This window comes from Rhea pennata, chromosome 1 (genome assembly GCF_028389875.1).
Source record: "Rhea pennata isolate bPtePen1 chromosome 1, bPtePen1.pri, whole genome shotgun sequence".
Lineage (NCBI taxonomy): Eukaryota > Metazoa > Chordata > Aves > Rheiformes > Rheidae > Rhea > Rhea pennata.
The window spans coordinates 33,186,477-33,204,994 of NC_084663.1; the positions used below are offsets into that span (position 1 = coordinate 33,186,477).

The 18,518-nt window shown below is 43.4% G+C and overlaps 1 protein-coding gene across 1 annotated transcript; it reads right to left on the bottom strand.

The window, feature by feature from the left end:
* Positions 1–12,677: 12,677 nt before the first annotated feature.
* On the bottom strand, positions 12,678–18,217 carry ARRDC5 (arrestin domain containing 5). Its single transcript, XM_062601651.1, has 3 exons — positions 17,965–18,217; positions 14,067–14,275; positions 12,678–13,358 (listed from the first exon to the last, which is right to left on the bottom strand). Exons 1-3 carry the CDS (start codon positions 18,215–18,217, stop codon positions 12,678–12,680), a joined length of 1,143 nt encoding a protein of 380 aa, XP_062457635.1.
* Positions 18,218–18,518: the final 301 nt, after the last annotated feature.

Below are 18,518 nucleotides of genomic sequence, written 5' to 3' on the forward strand. Positions count from 1 at the left end.
AATAATAAATATTTCTGACACTAAAAAAGATTGATAGCATCATAGTAATGTCAAAATCAAACATTTTGCTTATGGAACATTTAATATTTCATCAGACGAAAGTTCCCTTCTTAATGCATATTTTAATGCATATTTTAATGCATAATGCATGATGGCTAAATGCATATCCATAAAAAACATACAGCTAAAATTAAAGCTATGATTAGGTTTCACCTACTGCAGCCTATAAATTTGTTCTATTGACTTAAAATATATTCAAAGCCAGACTATTAATTAGTTTTGGTAAAACACTCTGAGATCCTGCCTGTGCTATATAAGAGGTGTTTGTACTGATGCTTGACTTTCAGATAGAATATAATTTAGAAAAGTGGGAGCATTTGGTAAATAGTTACAGATACAGCTAATTGATTTTGCAGATGTATGCTTCTCTGTATGTTTTAGGTACTCTAAACCCAAATATTGAAAAACTCACATCAGCCTCTTTCTTTCTCTCTCTCTCTCTCTTTTTTTTTTTTTTTTTTTTTTTTTTTTTTTTTTTTGTGTGTGCAAGGGAGTGGTTAAATATATTAATAGGCAGAAAATTTAAGCCTTACTGCCTGCATGATTACGTGACTGAGAAAACTGTTATTAAGCAACTGATCTGCAGCTAAAATCATAGTGACCTCACATTGAGGTTGTTACAAGGTTATCACAAGCCTGCATAAAAGAGAGGAGAAAAAGAGTCCTAGCTTTTGTGTATTTAAATTAATGGCCAAGCAGAGAGACTACTTGTATCATGAATTCAGAAGAAGCCAAAAGACTCAATATAGCCATGGTTAACTCAGCACTTTAGTCAAAGGAGGAAGGACTCCTTGGTTGTGTGGGAGTCTCAGACGTAAACACGTTTGTGGGAGAAGGTGGGAGAAGAAAGGAGTACAGTGTCTACTTTAGGTATCGAATTTGAGAAGCTTAACTGAGAAGACTAGGCTCACCCTGAGCCCCTTCTGATGTAGGCAGAGACTTGAAATATGAAGAGCTGAAGGGTGATTCAGTGCCTAACCTAGATGCTTATGTCTACAGTAGTAGGCAGTGCAACTCAATAGGGATGAATTTGTTGCTGGTGCTGAGGACCCAGTGACCCCAATTTATGCTGTTCATGGTTTTACTTCACACTAGCCCTAGTCTGGTCCTGTAAACTGAACGCCCATTAGTGGTTAGAGTATGATTCAGTCAGACCTGGTCTGGTGCAGAGAACATACGATTTGAACTACAGTGCAGTAAGCAGGCGCAGTCAAAACTGTGCTCCTGAGCTGATCTAATAGAGGTTGCTAATGTAGATTCATCCTCAGCCTTCTCCTGAAGCAACTTGTCTCTCTCTCCAGATTAGGAACCCGAAATTGGTTACCTAAAATAGTTATTGGAAATACTCTTCCCCAAGCACACACATACTTTTCAACTGTTGTTCATAGTTAACATTCTCAAACCTTTCCTTTACTCAAAACATTCCCGAAAACCTCTCTAATTTAGTATCCACCACAACTTTGATATGGTTACTTGAGCTCTTCTTGAAAGCTTAATGATCACACATTTTTTTTAGTCTTTTTTTTCTTCTTTTTTTGTGGAAATTGAGGAATTCATGGAAGGGATGAAGCTTGAGGAAATGTCCCATCCAGTTGCACAAGACTCCATTCTGCTCTCTGTAATAAGATATTTAGCAGTTACCATCACTCTAGGGCTGGCCTTTATCTGCCTTGTCAGAGATCGGACTTGCTACAGTAGCGTTTTCTTTAACATAGCTATACCATACAGTGATGGATAATAGATACTCTCTAAGTAATATGCAAAGACAAGACATCTCTGGGGTAAGCACATAAGATTTATGAGCTCACAGGTACCTATAACTTGGTGTAGCATCCTCAACAATTACCTCTGCTGAGATGGAAACAACACAGAGAACACAGAAGGTAAGTTTGTTTGTAGAAAGTGCCTTAAATATAATCTTCATGCCTACGAAAACATAAAACGTACATCTAAAATCTTACTATATACAATATGTATGTGTATTTGGAGCCTGGGAATTGGTTGACTGTCTTGAGGAAACTGCCAGTTCTCTGAAGAAGGTAATTCACTGCTGTTCTCCTTATTCCTCTTTGCTTTGTGAATGTGTTCCAGGTCACTTCATTTCCTCTGCCTCCACCTTCATTGCCTAGAAAGTACAAAACCAAAAAGGAATATGTAATTGCAGTATATCTGCTTGCCCAAGTTAATTTGGTTTAATTTACGTTAAAAAGTAAACTTGGTCTTTTTTAAAGGTTTCTTTCCTCTGCAGCTAGTAACATCATACTCTGAGCTACCACACTATATTACAATATGTGTTTAATTCTTGCTTCTCCTCAAGTGAATAGCTTCCATTATGACAACCACCTGAAAACAAAAAACAGATACCTCTCAGAGACTGGAAAGATAGGAATTCAGATACCTACTAGACTGGCAAGTTCATTTACCCCCAGGTGCACAGGTTATGGCTTACTATTAAAAGTTGTAACAAATTTTTAACACACTGGCCTTAATTTTAACAGCCTCCTAGGAGAGGCTCAGTGGGAGAGAACTTTTTATCTCAGGTCATAAAGTTGAAGATTGTTAAGTTCTTGCAAGCCGAGCATTGCAGCTTTTCAGGTTGCATTTAAAAGTAACTATGTTTGAACAGATTGCAAGAAACCATAAAAATTAGATAGACCAAACTGTGACTAAGACCATAAAGTTGATTCACTTGCAGCTGTCCAGTGCAGCATATAGACAAATCACATATTTTATCCAATGTTGGAGTGACCCTGTGCTTGGGATTGTGCGTGGTGATACACAAGGTTTTAAACTGTGTTTATTAACAAGCAGTTGCAGTCCTTTTCTCAATAAAGATGCCAGTGCACACATCAGACTTACCACCAGTTTATCATGCTGTCTGCCTGCTGGTCCTCCACTGTAAGTCTCAAATGACAAAAGGGTTGTTCACCTTCCTTTCCCTGTGTACTCAAAACTGTGCAGTGGGGAACCTGGGCATCCTGAACATGATGTGTTGCATCCCGGTGATGCAAACAGGGCAACCAAGGACTGGCAGAAGAATGAAATCTCTCCTGTGAGTTCCACAGCCTCGAGATGGCTTTGGGGGTTAACGAAGAACCCATTATGTGAGCAAATTAATTTAAATGAAAGTCCTGCTTCATAGGAAACTGAGGGAGAAATGGAGAGACTGAGAACTACTGTATATCTTTTCCATCTTCTTCATGTGTTTAAGTAGAAACAGCAAGTCCCTGTTCCCAAATGCTCATAAGCCCTTCTCAGCTTCCAGTTGACTTCTGGGTGAGTTGCTCTTCTGGGTGACCAGGTTTCCACACCGTTGTATTTCCCTCCTAACACTTTCTCTGCATGGGAGATAGCAGCTTTTCACTGTTTGGGGGAAGAGACTTGTTTTCTGAAGGGAAAGCAGAGAAGAAACTTCTGAAGGAGAAACTTCATGAGGCTGCTACCCTCCACAGAAACTCCTTACTGGCAAGAAGAAAAGTATGAATCTAGCTGGTTTGCAGAGAGGATTCTAGTAGCATCAAATCTTTTCAGATATGGTACATAAGAATGTGTTACAGCAGCAGCATGGCTACAAAGGTACTTGTAATCTCATGCTTTTGCTTTGATGTCTGGCAGTTGGGGTCTGTGGAAGAGCATCTTATCTGATTCCTGCAGGCAGGTTACAGATTTCGGGCTCATGCAGCTTTGTGACACCTGGAGCACTTCTCTGCATATGAATTTCTCCTTCTCTTTCCTCTTTCTTTTTTTTCCCGAAGTCTGTTTTGTTCCTCTATTTTTATTGTTTTCCAAGCAATTTTTACTATTAGTGGCCTAAACCATGAATCACCCGTCAAAGCCCCATTGTTGCTGTTATTGATAAAATACCATCTGTACCTAGGCTCTGCCCAGCCAAGGAGATTTTGCCAAAAAAGCAACAAGTATTTTTCCTAAGGTATTAACAATCCAGGGAGAGAGTGTAAAACTGGTTGATGGCGTTACTGTATGTTATGTGCAGAAAGGTGTTTTGTCCTTCCAGTCAGGTCCATCCACGGAGTTTTACCAAGAAGTACTTGCCAGTAGGATTATTTTTATGATTCATTGTTATATTTGTTCAAGAAGATGCATAGCTGTACAGTTTCCAAACAACCATAGCAATGTCTCTGTTCTTACAAGTAACTTGCCCTGCTCTCTGCTACATTCAAAGGAGACATGGACCAAGTGAACATAATGGATATTTTTCTCAACTTTGCCTTAATGCTAGCTACTCAGCTCCTTGTGTAAAAGGGGCCTTAGTCTGTTCCTGCAGAAAGTCCCAGAGTGTCCTGCCCAACATAGCTTCAGGGCTGGGGGTTTTGGAAAAGAGCAGGTTCCTTTCTTCTCTTCAGACAGACAAGCATTGCTGCTGTGGCTGGCCATATTGGGACTCCTACCTACTGCTAAGGAAATTAGAAAGACAAGCAGAGAAGAGCCATAACAGTCAAAATATAAATGCAATATTTATATCTAAAATGTCAGTATTGACCATGTTTTGCTCCATCCTTTTTGCAGAGGCAATTTTAGTTGGAATTGTGTATTCTTCTTTATTTCCTCAGTTGTCAGCTTCCCATTTTTTTTTAATCTTTTCTTTTTCCCATTGAAACCTTTTCTCCATTTGCTACCGTTTAAATGTCTTTGATTCTCAACATTCTCAAAATTATCTTCAGTCTCAGTTCTGGGCTTTCCTTTTCTCTCTACTTATATCTCCTTCACTCTCATAGGATCAAAAAATAATTCAGATGGGATGGGACCTCCAAGAGCATGTAGTCGAATGTCTTGCACAAAGTAGGGTCAGCACTCAGTTCTAACCAACTTGCTCAGGGCTTTATCCTGTCAGGTCCTGAAAATCCCCAAGGGTGGAGACTGCACAGCATCCCCAGGCAGCCTTTTCCAAAACTTTTTCAATATTACTAGAGAAATGCTGCCACTCAGAAGAGATTGCTGATAATAATTGGTAAGGGGAAATGAGCAAACTGTGTAAACCATGACAAGTGACAGAGTGTGAAGACAAAACTAACAAGATGTGAGCTCTGTGTTGAGATACCATCTGCCCTGCCCTGTGAGAATGAATCCACACCAGTTCTCACGGGTGTGAGATTCTCCGTACTCTATGTTGCATAGGCATAATTCACAGAAGAACAGGCATGTAAGAATTGAAAAAAAAAAATCAAGGAGATTTATTTGTGATGCTGGAGTTAAGTGTAATTGTATTTCATACTGATAAAACTGGTAACTGTTTACTGCCTGGTAAACAGGCAGTATTTGCATATCGAAGAAGTCAACTGTCTCTTCAATTTGCAACCCTTGGTTCATGTAATCAATTAGGTTAAGTCAATGTTTAAAATTATTCATGAAAGAGACATACTTTATTATAATTCCTCTAGAAGAACTAGTAGTGTCCATTAATAGATGGGCTATTACATTTTTGGAAAACCTGTTTGGAGGGGTCAATAGGAAACATACTGAACAGCTTGAACTTATGCATTGCCCGAGGAATCACTAATCTATATAACCCTTCTATGATCTTTATTAACTGGAAAATCATTTACATTAACTAAAAGAAAGACTGTGTTCTTCTTACACTTCCATTCATACTGGCTTTCCATCATGAGCCTCATGCATGTCTGCACACACTGACATGTTTGTCTCCAAGTGGAAAAACAGAATAGACAAGGGAAAAAGGAGGGGAAGAAGAAACAAAATAGAAACCGATGCCTATATATATTGTGGATGAAGCCCAGGCTGGTCAGAGTTTTATTTTGTTTTAGTTAAGGTCTACCTCAGGAGAGTAAGAAGCCCTTCTCTCCTAGCCTGAGGCAACCAGAAAAAAGCTCACCCAATCCGAGTTCCTGGCCACGAAGGTAGCAAATTACTTTTAGAGAAATGTGAAAGGATCACAGAGCTTTGCAGAAATGCAGAAGGTTTAAGTAAAGAAGAGGACGGATGAACAAAGATCAAACAAATCAATACAATTTAATCAACATTTGTGTCTTAAAGCAGTAGCTTATCTGAAGAGCCTGAGTAATTGTAAAGCATACAAAGATGAAGTCAGGGGCACCCGTTAATGAGAGATGTATTAAAAAGAGCTTTTAAAAAAATATTGGTGATCTCTTCCTCTGCCTTTTATGCAGAGATAAATGTTGATAATGACTGCTTTTGAGACACTAAATTCCTTGCTAGCTTTTTGGTAGGAAGCTTCAGGGGACATAAAATGAGTCAATTTGCTGGTGGCTGCTAAGTCTTTTGGACAACAAAACACATATTCAAAGATGGTCATGATTTCACTGTTTAATCACTCATAAAAGCACTGCTGAAAACAAGTATAGCTTGAGCCAACAGCAGCTAGCGCTGATGCTTTCCAGAACTGCAGGGGCTCCAGCTGTTCCAGATGTTAGAGGACCTTTATGAGGTTCATTCCTCATTGGCTATGACAGCTTTGCCAGTAACACTGTTTGGAAGGCAAGTGTGATTTACTTTCAGTGTCGTCCAGCAATGACATAGTGCAAACCTGTTCTTGCAAGTACAGGTGATTTCCAATAATCATTGTTTGTACATCTCCATGGTTACTGAAAAGAGAAAATGCACTATTTTTGCTTCATAAAGCTATACAAAAATGGACTGTTTTCCAAAATTTGAACAAAGTTAAGATTAAATTATGAGCAGACAAAATAGCCATTTTCCCTTCATGTGTTCCATCCTTTCACTCTGTTTCCACCTCTCCCATCACCTCTGATTTACACAAACCACCAGATATACAGCAAAGGTATTTCTCAGAAATAATCCCAAAGGATGCAGGCATCAAGCTCTTTTCAACAGCGACCTGCAGAGACTTTAAGCCTCATTCATTCAAAAAGGAAAAAAAAACTATCAATTCAAAGAGCTAAAGAGTTTATTATTTATATAAACATAGCTACAGCAGACGTGGCAGCAGTTGCCAGTAACCTCCTGCTCCATTTTCATAGTAAGTCTCCCTAGTAAGGCCAATATAGTACTTGCTGAACCTTTCAACTATGGCTCAGGACGGGATATTTGAATCTCCACAGAAATGAATGGAACTACGCCAAAAAAAAGTGCTCTGTTTTCTTCAGTATTCATGCCTAGGGTATAGCTAAATCATGTAATGGAGCACAGTGCAGAGCCCTCAGCTGGTACCTGCCTGTGCTGACAGGTGCTGGAAACTCGTGTGGGGCCATCCAAAGGTACAAGCCCAAGTCCCTAAGACCAGTATGGCTTTTTTAGTTCATCACACCTGACTGGTTATCCCTGCTGCTCTGAAGAGTGTTACAAAGGCACAGCACCACGCAGGTCTGACTGCTCCTGGTTGCAGAGCCAGTGTGACCACTGGTCATTCAGAGACATAATGGCATTTAGTGTCATTGACAGCGTGGCGTACCTTCAAAGACAGGTGCTTCATTTTGGCCTATTCTGGATAGCCCAAATGTGCCTCCTGGTGTTTTGTGGCACCACTTTTGCAAGACAGAAATGTCCACTCTTGCTTTGGAGAAGTAAACCAGGCAGCTGACAAGCCTTTGCTAGAGCCCTCTCTGCTCCATCTTCTACGCAATCTGCTGAGAAACATATTTTACTGAAGCCACTCTCTCATCCTATTGCTCTTGTTACTATTTATACTACAGTAACAAGAATGTGCCTGAGAAAAATTATGCCTGAGACTACACAGAGGGGAAAGGAACTCCTTGCCTGAAGAATTTGCAATACAAAAGACATGCAGAAGTCAGGAGGAAAATTAAAATGCTAAGACGTGAAATTGCGTGCCTACGTTCCCAGAAGTTAGGTATCCCACTGGTGCATTGTGCCTGCATTATTAGGTCTCTCTAGCTTGTTGATGGCAACTGTTTTATTTGTTTCATGAGGCTGACATACATAAGCACAGCAGAAAACATCCCAGGAGTGGGATTAGGCGTATTTCACCCTGGCATGTATTCCATCTGCGGAAATGTGCGTTTTGAAACCAGAAGTCAGTTTTGCTAACACAAGACACCCGTTGTCTCCTGCCATCAAAACGCCTGCGGGGTGACAGTAATGAGAGGTGGAAATACCTCACTGCTTCCCCACTGCCTTCGCAAGTTTGCGGATCTCAGTCCGGCTGCAGACATTGTGAACCAGGAAAGTGACTTCAGCAGTGCTTCAAATCACAGCAAGCAACGTGTAAAAGAATTGCATAGCTGCTCTTTTACCCCCTCAAATGTTGACATCCTATTATTTCTTTGCAAATGAGATTTTACAAAAAGGAAGTAGCTAACTTCCTTTTGATAGTGAATGCAAGCACTGCCAGTACTTAAGTGATGGCAACTTCAGAATTTACACCCACCTGCATTTTTCCTTCAGCTCTATCAAATGTCACTGAGAAGCAATGCTGCAAGTTCAAAAGACAAACAGCAAAAAATATTCTTCTAACATGTTGCTGTCATGTACGCTGCGAGTGCATTAATTTTTTGCTTGAATGATAAAACAAGACCACCCGTAAAACAGCGGTCTCTTTGTAATGGGATTCTGTACGCAGCATCCTGATGTCTGCTCTCCTCTGAGAAAGGGCCCTGCCAGTGTCAGTGTGACTACTGCTATTTTGGGGACAAGATGAGGGAAAGCATTAGGCCAGCGAGAGCGTGCACGAGCAGCAGCTCCTTTGCTCGCAGCCCAGTGGGGAGCACCGCGCACCCCTCGGGGGGCAGATGCGGGTGCTCCATGTGTGCCTGCATTGCTCCCCGCAGCCCACGCGCTGGCGACAGCGCGCCCCCCGAGCCACGCGCGCGCCCTGACCCTCTATCCCGGGCTGACAGTCATCTTAGCAAAACTAAGTGATCTTCAGCAAACTTACTGCTTCGCTTATGGCATCGTCGATTTTGGGCAGCCACTGCTCCGAAGGCACGGTTTTGGGCGTCGCGTTCACGGGCACCGCATACGCTCACCTCGCTGCCATGCCACTGTTGTGTTGCGGGCGCACTACCCAGAGGGTCCATGCAGACCCCCCATCTCCCCTCCCCTGGCCGTTAGCCACATTACAACAGGACTTCAGCATCTTCACAGTGAATTTGTGCTAATTTTGTTTATGCAAGTTCACTTTGCTGCTACACCTTCCTAAATCAGCACAGGATCATGGTTATCAATATGATCCAGCACAATCCAGCTTCTGCTACAATTCACACTTGTGGGTTCAAAAGTACTTGCAAAAATCCTGTTAAATGCAAATGCCATCCCTTTCCCCGGTCAAAACACAATTAAGAGATCTTAAGTCTCGTTCAAGCATGCCCTGTCCCTGGCAGTCCGGTTAAAAGCTGCATTTGTCCGGATGGCTCTTTTGGCACCTGCCTTGACAGTACCCTGTAAGAACGAATCACTGCTTCAGGACCAACAGACCTGTGTCTATGCTGAATATTACTTCTTTCAGTGGAGGGGTCAGGAGTCCATCAAAACCTCTTCTATTTGTTGCAGTTACATTCATCATCTTACATCATTCCTACACCCTTTGCCTTTAATACTGCGCCCATTTGTCTGTAATACAAACTCTGATTTTTACTCCTACATAAGCAGGACTCCTGCCATAATTTCAGACACTGACATTTGAACCAAAATCAAATCCCAATACACATCGATACTGGGTCTCGCTTTTAATACTGTTTATGGACATTGACATTTTCTATCCCCATACATCTCATATTGCTCAAACTAATCATATCAACTTGTTGTGTAATGTATCTGTTGGGTTTAACTCTGCACCACTGTGAATCATGGGTCAAACAATTTGATTTTGTTGTATTACAATATGTTAAATTCTTAAAGGAATCATTTATTGCTCCTGCCCAACCAAAAGCTGCTGTAGTAGTGGCAAGCTGCCATGGTAGCAGCATTAAACGATTTTTGTTCCAATTATAATTCAGATTTTATAGCTTTCACACCTTCTTGCAAAGTAACCCTGCTTGATTCTGTTGCTGTGCCTGTAAATGTTACTAAAACTTGGAGCTGGGCTTGAAGGCTTCTCATTTGGGTTTTTGTATCGAGGCCCTCCAAAGCACCTAGAGTGCCTGAAAGGTTTCTTGTTTTTTGTAAATTCCCGTGACCCTTCATCATTCCCCAAAATGATCTCTTTGTGAGACTGTGATATCCTAGTAGAATATTGTTCATGACTATTGCTTTGTCAAACTTTATTTGAATAATATATTCACCTGGAGGGCCCATACATACCTCATATCTTTTCTGTCCTAACAGTAATGATGGCCAGGTTTTTACTTTAGTCTTTTTAACCTCAGTTTCCCAAACACAACATACTGTCATTAAACTACACCCAGATTTTATTGCATAATATTGTCCTTTCAAGTTACCTCCTAAATCTAAATAAACACTTCTGTTAGACTGACTTTTCCAGGTATTGCTGGTTCTTCCACTACAGGGAAAGTTAACAACCTTTGACTGATTTCCCCACCACCTCATTTCACCTGTGAAAGTAATCTCATTCCTGCTGGTCCCTCTCTGCTAATGTAGCTGGTGGTGAAAGCAGCCCCTAGCTTTGGCTTTGGCTTCAGTTGTCCAAAGCTCAGCTGCATTATTCTCTCCAGTTGTGGTGCTGGAGCATTTGGCAGTTGGGATCTCTCATATGAAACCAAACAGTATCACCCAAAAGGCCACCCAAATGTTGTCCAAAGACAAAGACACCAGCTTCCCCCACACCATTCTAAGGAATACAGTCAATCATCGGGAACATTTTGGTTCTTCCACATCTGAATTGCACACGTACTCTTTATCCTCGCCCTTTGCTAAGTTAACATCTCCCATCTTATGTTTTATTTAGGATGTTCTACCAGTCCTCATTTCACTCCCTAGCATCACCTGGAAACCTAACGAATTCTCCAGCAATGCAGAGCGTTGGTGGTTACTTCAATCTCTTATTCTGTTCTGAGAGCACATTGCAGCTTTAAAGGGTTTTGTCTCTTGCAGTGAATCTTAAGCTGCTTATCAGGTGTTATAGGGTGGCTTTTGTGGGTTCTGGTGTGTAGGGAAAAGCATGTATTTTTATTTGTTCTCTGAACATCTAACGACATGGTTTCCTGCAGGGACCAGAGCCAAGAAGCAGGCCTTACGTTTTTCCAAATGTTTGGCCTAAACATGGATGGTGGGCCCTGTTCTCAGCTGCAGTGTCAAGTGATGCTCACTGTCTGTTTGTTCATGGAAGCAGAGTGCCTAAGGAGGCCAGCTGCAGCAATGATGGTGACTGTCTCACGAGGCAGGTTACCTTTCATCACCTAAATGAGTAAAGCAGAAGCATCTGAGTGACACACCTTCATGTGACTTGTAACATGGCAGAGCAGAAAGTGAACAGATGCTGTAATTCCCACACGTTGTGTAAGTGGCAGGTGCTTTCCATGTGATAACTCTGGTGATTATTATTAATGAGACAACTTATGGTATCTTAAGTGTGGCTGCAGTGACAGAGGTCAAAGTATGAAAGCTTGGCACTCTTGCAGCATGCCCTGTGATTCCGGAGCAAGTCATCTTCTGCACTGATACGGTTCCTTGTTAGTCTCTAAATAGTGTATACTCAAAACCAAGATAAAGTTAGTTGTTTCGAAGGAGGTTTGTGAGCATGGCAATGCTGCAGGAGACAGCAGAGAAGCATGCATGCCAGAGAGCCTCACTGTCCAGAGCAAACCAGCCCTGTGGCACTGGGCACTGCTGCACCATTGCCCCCAGTAACTCCACAACCTTTGCACAAATGCTGCAGCCAGGCAAGCCCACTCCTCTGCCGTCCTGCTGTGGTCTGCATCATGCTCAATTGTTCACCTTGCCTGCGTGCTGCATGGGTCCCTAGTGGAACAGGCCTTTCCAGCCACCCACCTGGGACAGCCCAGTCTCCTTTGGGTTTCCACTGAGAGGAAAGCACACACGTGTGTAGAGGACTTGAAGGAGCAGGACATTTATGCTGGGTCCCCAGTGTCAGGCCCTTCACCCTACAGTGCCTCAGGGCCCAGCATCCTCCGCCTGGGGACCAGGGCAACACCTGTAAGTGCTGATCCACTGCATTGGGAAGGATGTTGCTCATTTCCTATCGCCTTTACTGCACTAGCAATCTGCCAGGGCGCCATGCTCACCCCTTCCCAGAGTAGACACAAGGAAGAGCAAAGACAATACACAAGCTCCTGAAGGTCCCTCATGCCTCAGCTGGTCTTGCCTGCCCTACAGCTAGCAGGTGCCAGCTTCCTGGCTGCTCTCTGCTCATGTGGCTCATTGTGCAGCTGGTCTTCAAATTTCTGGTTCTACACACACACCCTACACTGAGGTCTGCACCTCTGCTTCATATGTTTAGGTAAGGCTGGGGCAGGCTGTTTTCCCCGGGACAGAAGAATACCCATTCTCTGGGCACGCAAAATATGTCCTCTGGCTAGGCCTCTACTGAGTCTCCTGATTTTCCTTATCCAGTCATCAGGAATGATTTTAATAGAACCACATGGTCCCTTTACATGTCTCCTTGACCTTGGGTTTTGGCTAGCTACAGCCCTCTTGTTTTGGGAATCACTGGAGCATCTCTGCAAATACAGGCTTCTCCAGTGAAAGCAGATAGCTAGTGTGCATGAATTTCACAGAAAAATCCTTTATTCACTGAATTTGATTTCAGTTGTTTCTGGGTCTTTCTCAGAAAAGTCTCTGTCAAGGGCATTCCTCTCTAAGTTGTCACCTTCATTTTCACATGAATTCTTGGTGCTTTGCTCCCCGTTGTCACCTTCATTTTCACATGAATTCTTGGTGCTTTGCTCCCTGTTGTCAACTTCATTTTCACATGAATTCTCGGTGCTTTGCTCCCCGGAGGATTTCTCAGGTATTGCTACGATGACGGGCACCCTGCCCACCATGGTGGATGAGGTACAAGGGAGATTGGAAGTTCCTACCAGCTCATACCTGAATGACATGATTTCATTTCCTGTGAGCATACTGGTGACAGGCAGTGGTTTTGGCAGAACCAGTGTGCTGGTGACTCGCATGACCTGGAAGGGGGCTGTGTTTGTCTGGGACTCCAGCCTCGTCACTTCGCTTCGGTCTTCCAAGGAGCGTTGTTCTCCCCTGCTGTTGAAGCCCCTGTACAAGACAATGCAGTGCACCGCAAAAACTACCTTTCTAATGTACTTGCAAGTCCTATTGGAAATATCTGTCATGAAGACAATGCTGTCACCAGGGGAAAATACGTTTTTCTCCAGGGAAATTCGAAGGATCACAGAGCCACGACTGAAGCAGCAGAGATAAACTGCATCCTTCCTAGCTTCCACCACCAATGGATCCTGCACGGAGGTGGGGAGAGGAAAGGCAAAGCACAGTGAGCCCTTGCTGCTGGATACAAGGTGATGCCCTGGTGCTGCATGCAGAAATTCCCAGTACTGCAGCTGAGGCTGCTCAACCCTCCCCATGGGCCCTGCTGTCCACCTAGAGGAGAACATTCATTGCTGCACCAAATATGACATGGGTGAATGGTCAGTGTCGTCTTGAGTATCTGTGCAATGATACACATGTGCACATGTAAACGTTATCACCTTTAACTATCCACATCTAAACTTAGAGGGAGGCCACAAAATGGTTAAAATTAGTATGTTTGTGTTGGCCTGTGACTGACTGTGTGAGTTTAGGTAGAACGAAAGTGCCTGAGTAAAGAAGGGACTTATTATTTGATGTGAAGGTTGCTCTAGGGCTTAGACTTCAAAGAAGAAGAATAACCTCATACTTCTCTCATCCTGGACCTTAAAGCACTCCCTGTATATTATTTTTGAACTTTTACAATGCACCTTATGTGCTAGTAAAGAAACATCTTGGTGCAAGCCTTAAGACAAAGAGAGTAGAACATATTGAAGGTGTCATTTGAGCACTAAAAGGAGAAAGAAGATTCAGCTCAGAGCTAAAATTTCACAGACACTAAGTAGTAGAAAATTGAGGCTCTGGATTGAAACAGGGGGCAGCTCTGTGTGTTCCCATCTCAGCTGGTCTGTTCTCCTTACCATGTCTTTCACATCTTCTCCATGGTTGCCAAAGGTTCCTTGCAACAATAAATATCTCTTCTCTTTAGCTAAAACAATTTCACGGCCACTGCAAGTCCCTTGAATAAAATATGAGATGAGGCCGATTTTGCTAGTGAATGTCGAAGGAAGCTCCGGAGGAAAGCTGAAGTGGAAGTCAAAGGTGTGGACCCCAGAATCCAGCCAGCCATCTGAAAGCCAGACAACACGCCGTTACCAGGAGCCTTTTGAATACACAGAATGTTTGCACCTTCCAGAAACCTCGATGTTTCTCCTACAATCTGACGTGTCCTTAGCACCTGGTATTTAACCAAAAGTGCCAAAAAGGTGTGGTACGAGATGGACTGTGAATCTCCTCTGCAGGTCAAGTGCCAGATTTACAAGGCCCTACGAGGTGCTGGCTGCAGGAGTGCTGATCGGCCTCACCTTGTCATGAGGGCAGCAAACCTGCAGCTCCTCCCAAACTCGTCAGGACCTTGACTTGTTGGCATGGAGTGCCACAAACAAGCACAAATAGGCTGCTAGGGAGTAAAACTGTGTAATAACTCTCACTCTTCCACTCTCGTTGTCAACCACAGCAGTGCAAAGGATCTGAGTCTTTTGTCCAGCATTTTATTTCACCTGTGCAAAAGAGCCTGTTTACAATAAAAATAACATTTGACCCTTTCTTTGCAAAACTATGAGACAGGAAAATCACGGTCTGTTCCTTCTAACATCTTTGCTTCTGTTCTACTTCCTCTTAATCAAATTCAGTTTTATGTGGGTGAGGTTCCACTGCAATGAAATATTTTCCCCTGCAGGGACAAATATGGTCCTCTTTGTCCACATAAGACCAGCTCTTGACTTTTCTTCATCCAAGACCTATTTGTTTTAATCACATGAATCTGCTGGCAGCTTGACTGTCCAAACCTGGGCTTTCTTTCCTCCTAATACTTTGTGCCAAAACTTTCTTTTGAACAGTATTACTAGGGGATGTGACATTTTTAGACTTCTGTCCTGCTAACTTCATCCCTTTGCAGATGAATTCTACAATGCCTGAAGTTTTAATAACCTAAACTGGATATTCCTACTGGCAAGAGAGCCCAGTTATTGTTTCATCACAGTGCGGGGGATTTACCAGCTGGCATAACGATGTTTTCAGTCAGCTGGGATTGTAACTCTGAAGAGAAGAAATACCTAAAACAATCTGATAGGGAAGACATGAAAATTCATCAGCCTCTTGGATAACTGCAATATAATTCTGCAGTATTATTCTGACAGTTTGTAAAAACCTGAAATTCTCAGGGCTTTGTCTCAGTTACATCAAGCTCTCTGTAAGTTATTTTGGCAAGTTCTTGTTTTATTAGAAGGGAGGACTTTCAAGAGGGAGCAGATGTACAGTTTAACCTTGAAAGAAACCAGTATTCCCCTCCTGGAATGATCTGGAGCTGGGTCCTGGGGTGAGTGGTCTGTCTTGTAGCCCCAGCTGAAAGGGGTGTAGGATGCAGTACAGGTTTTACAGTGTGTGGGTTGGCTGAAAAGTTCAATTTTCCCCATCCCTGCTGCAGGTATGGCCTTAAGAGCCTGGCTGTGTGTGCAGAGCTGAAGTGGGTCAGCCTTTAGTTAGTGCAAAAATGCTTGCAAGTGCTTATTCCAGTGTGTGTACGGCTTCCTTTAAGCCTGTTTTCTCTGGCTTATTTTGCATCACCTCTAAAGAGACTCTCGCAAAACTGTGCTTAACCTCCTGCTTAGGTCCTCGGAATAAGACTGACGGTGGCCTTAATCAGTCTCATGGAGTTCACTTTGGAAGTGAAGGTGCACTCACTTGCCCTGCCTCCCGATTGCTGGTGGACATGAGTCCCATTGCACAGGAGAACCAGTCCTTCTGTGGCCTCCCCAAACTTTATTCCCCTGAACCATGTGACAGAACTAGCTCCTCTGCAGAAAGTTTCCCTGCAGCTGCAGAGGCGGGAGGGTGCTCCCAAGAGTTAACTCCCTGGAGGAACCTAGGGACACCGTGCATCTACCGGTCAGCAAAGCCTGGAAGCTGCAGTCACAGTGGGAAATCTAAGTCACTTCTAGATAAGTTATTTTTGTTACCTACTTCAAAAAGAGCTCCATCTGGTGTTTCTTGGCTAGGAAGATGATGGCTGTGGCTATGAGAAAGTGCAAGTAGGCTGCCAGTAGGAGCGACGTGAGGGATGGTGTTTCTGTGTGACTGACATGGAGGGCAGTGCGTGGAGAGTTTGAAACAGCCTGTAGTGCTGGGGAGTCTCTGGCTAATGTTCACTCTCACCAGAGTTTTTTACTGCTGATGAGGCCAGTTACCAGTGGTAGCAGTGAAACTTGGCTTTTTCATTTCTGGCTCTAATACTCCTAGAGATGTTGCTAGTCATATTCAACAAATGGCTGTAGTCAGCAATCTAAACAATCCTTATCTTCCTATGCTGTGACAGGGGCTGCTAGGGTTACCAAGAAATGTATCTGCTAGGCACCCACACCTCAGTATCTGCCTTTCTTACGTGGACATAAGATGGGACCAAAGTAGGGCATGTGGTAAGGTCAAATACCAGGCAGTAAGCTGCTGTCAAGAGCATAAGAGCAACTGTGAGTGTCAGAAGCTGACACAAGCAGCAACCTATTCAATACGTTTCTCATATGCAGCTTCAGTGGGGGGCACAGAGTACTTATGGTAAGAAGGGCCAGGCCTATATCTTTCATATTTTAAAATACTCTTTCTTAGAGAAAATATGAAAATGCTGGAAAAGGGATCATAAAGTCTGAATAATTGTAGTAAAATCCATTATTAAACTGTCCTGCACAGGCAAATCTTGAGGGATGTGGGGGCTTGACTCTTTTGAAAATCAGGGCACAGGTATAGGTGACAGAACATGGATTGAAGTGTGTCTTTAGGCAACACTAATTTGAACTTTAGCCTAGAAGATCCAGAACTGAGATGCTTAATGGGTCCTTGTTCTTATAATGGCAAACATGATTCTTCCAAAATTATTTCTCCCTGCTACCCCATCAGGGCTGTAACATCCGTTTGTCTGCAGGAAGAGATTGCACGCTGCAATAGGTCAAGGCTAAGGCTGTAACGCGTGTGAAAGGGGAAAATGATCTTTGGGCGAGGTAGTCTGGGAGAAAATGAAGCCAGACCACTGCAGGTTGTAGCTCTGTGCAGTGTAGACTGTGTGCATTGGCACCACAGTCTAACTTCAGTACTAAGCTAATCTAGGGCAGCGACTTTCAGTCTGTGATCTGCAAACAAGATCTCCAGGATTCCCAACAGATCCTAAGAAAGGAAGGGTGAGGAAGGGCAGTGCACATCTTAGGAGACTTCCAACCGCTATTGCACCTCCTGGAATAATTCACTGGTCTGCAAATAAATACATTTAAGTTATCAGTACGTCCCACTGGCTTTATTCTGTTTAATAAACCTATAATTTTAATGGCTAACTCCAAGTTTATGTGTGCAACTTTACTATATTTGCAAATAAAACAAAGCCTGTATCCCCAGTGGTATGTAAGTCAATAAGAAACTGCAGGTAAGTGGTTTAGATGACCAAAGAATACTTCAGTGACGTGTTTGTGACTAGAGGTTTTCTGCCTGCTGTTGGGCAGGTTTTGGTAGCTTTCTGTGCAACCATCATTCACTGCACAACCACAGCACAGATCTTGGGGGCTACTCACACTCTGAAATACTATTTCCCCTACCAAAATGCTGCAGTTTATCCTGAGGCCCTGCTGTTATATTTGAGGAGGAATATACCACTAGACAGAAATGGAGCACATGGGCATTGGCACAAGGAAGACTTCCTTCACACTAGAAAAGGTCTGATCCTATCTTCACTAGTCCAACGTTAAGGCGCTGTTAAATTAAGCGGTGCCTACGTCTTACCGTCTATGTGGAAATTCTGTGCTTTGGAGACGTAGACAGCCTGGTTCCTGCAGACAGTGCTCCTGCTGTAGTCCAGATGGGGGTTTTCTTCCTCATTCCACTCCAAATAGCCTCTTCCCACCAGTTCTACCTTCACCACGGGGTCCACCAGGGTGCTCCTGAGCTTCAGAATCAGTTGGCCAACTATGCTGGAGCCTGCCAGGTACACCTTGTCCTCGGGCAGCACCAGCTGAATTGATTTCACTGTTGACATGAGGGATGAGCAGGAGCCAGGCGCTGCCCGGGCCACCGGGGACGTGTCCGTGACGTCGGGGTTTGTGAGGTCACCACGTTGAGAATGGGCACAGGGGCCTCCGCTGGCCCACCGGCCCCCGGCCCCATCAAAGCAGCCTTCGTTACCGGCACATCATTAACAGGCAATCAGAGAGCTACACATTTAGTATCCATGAAGGCAATGCAACAGATAAACCCCTAGACTAGCTGGTGAGAGTGCACCCCACGAGTCACGGGGCATCCCAAGGCATGGGTTCCTACGCATTGCACCCCATCAGTGC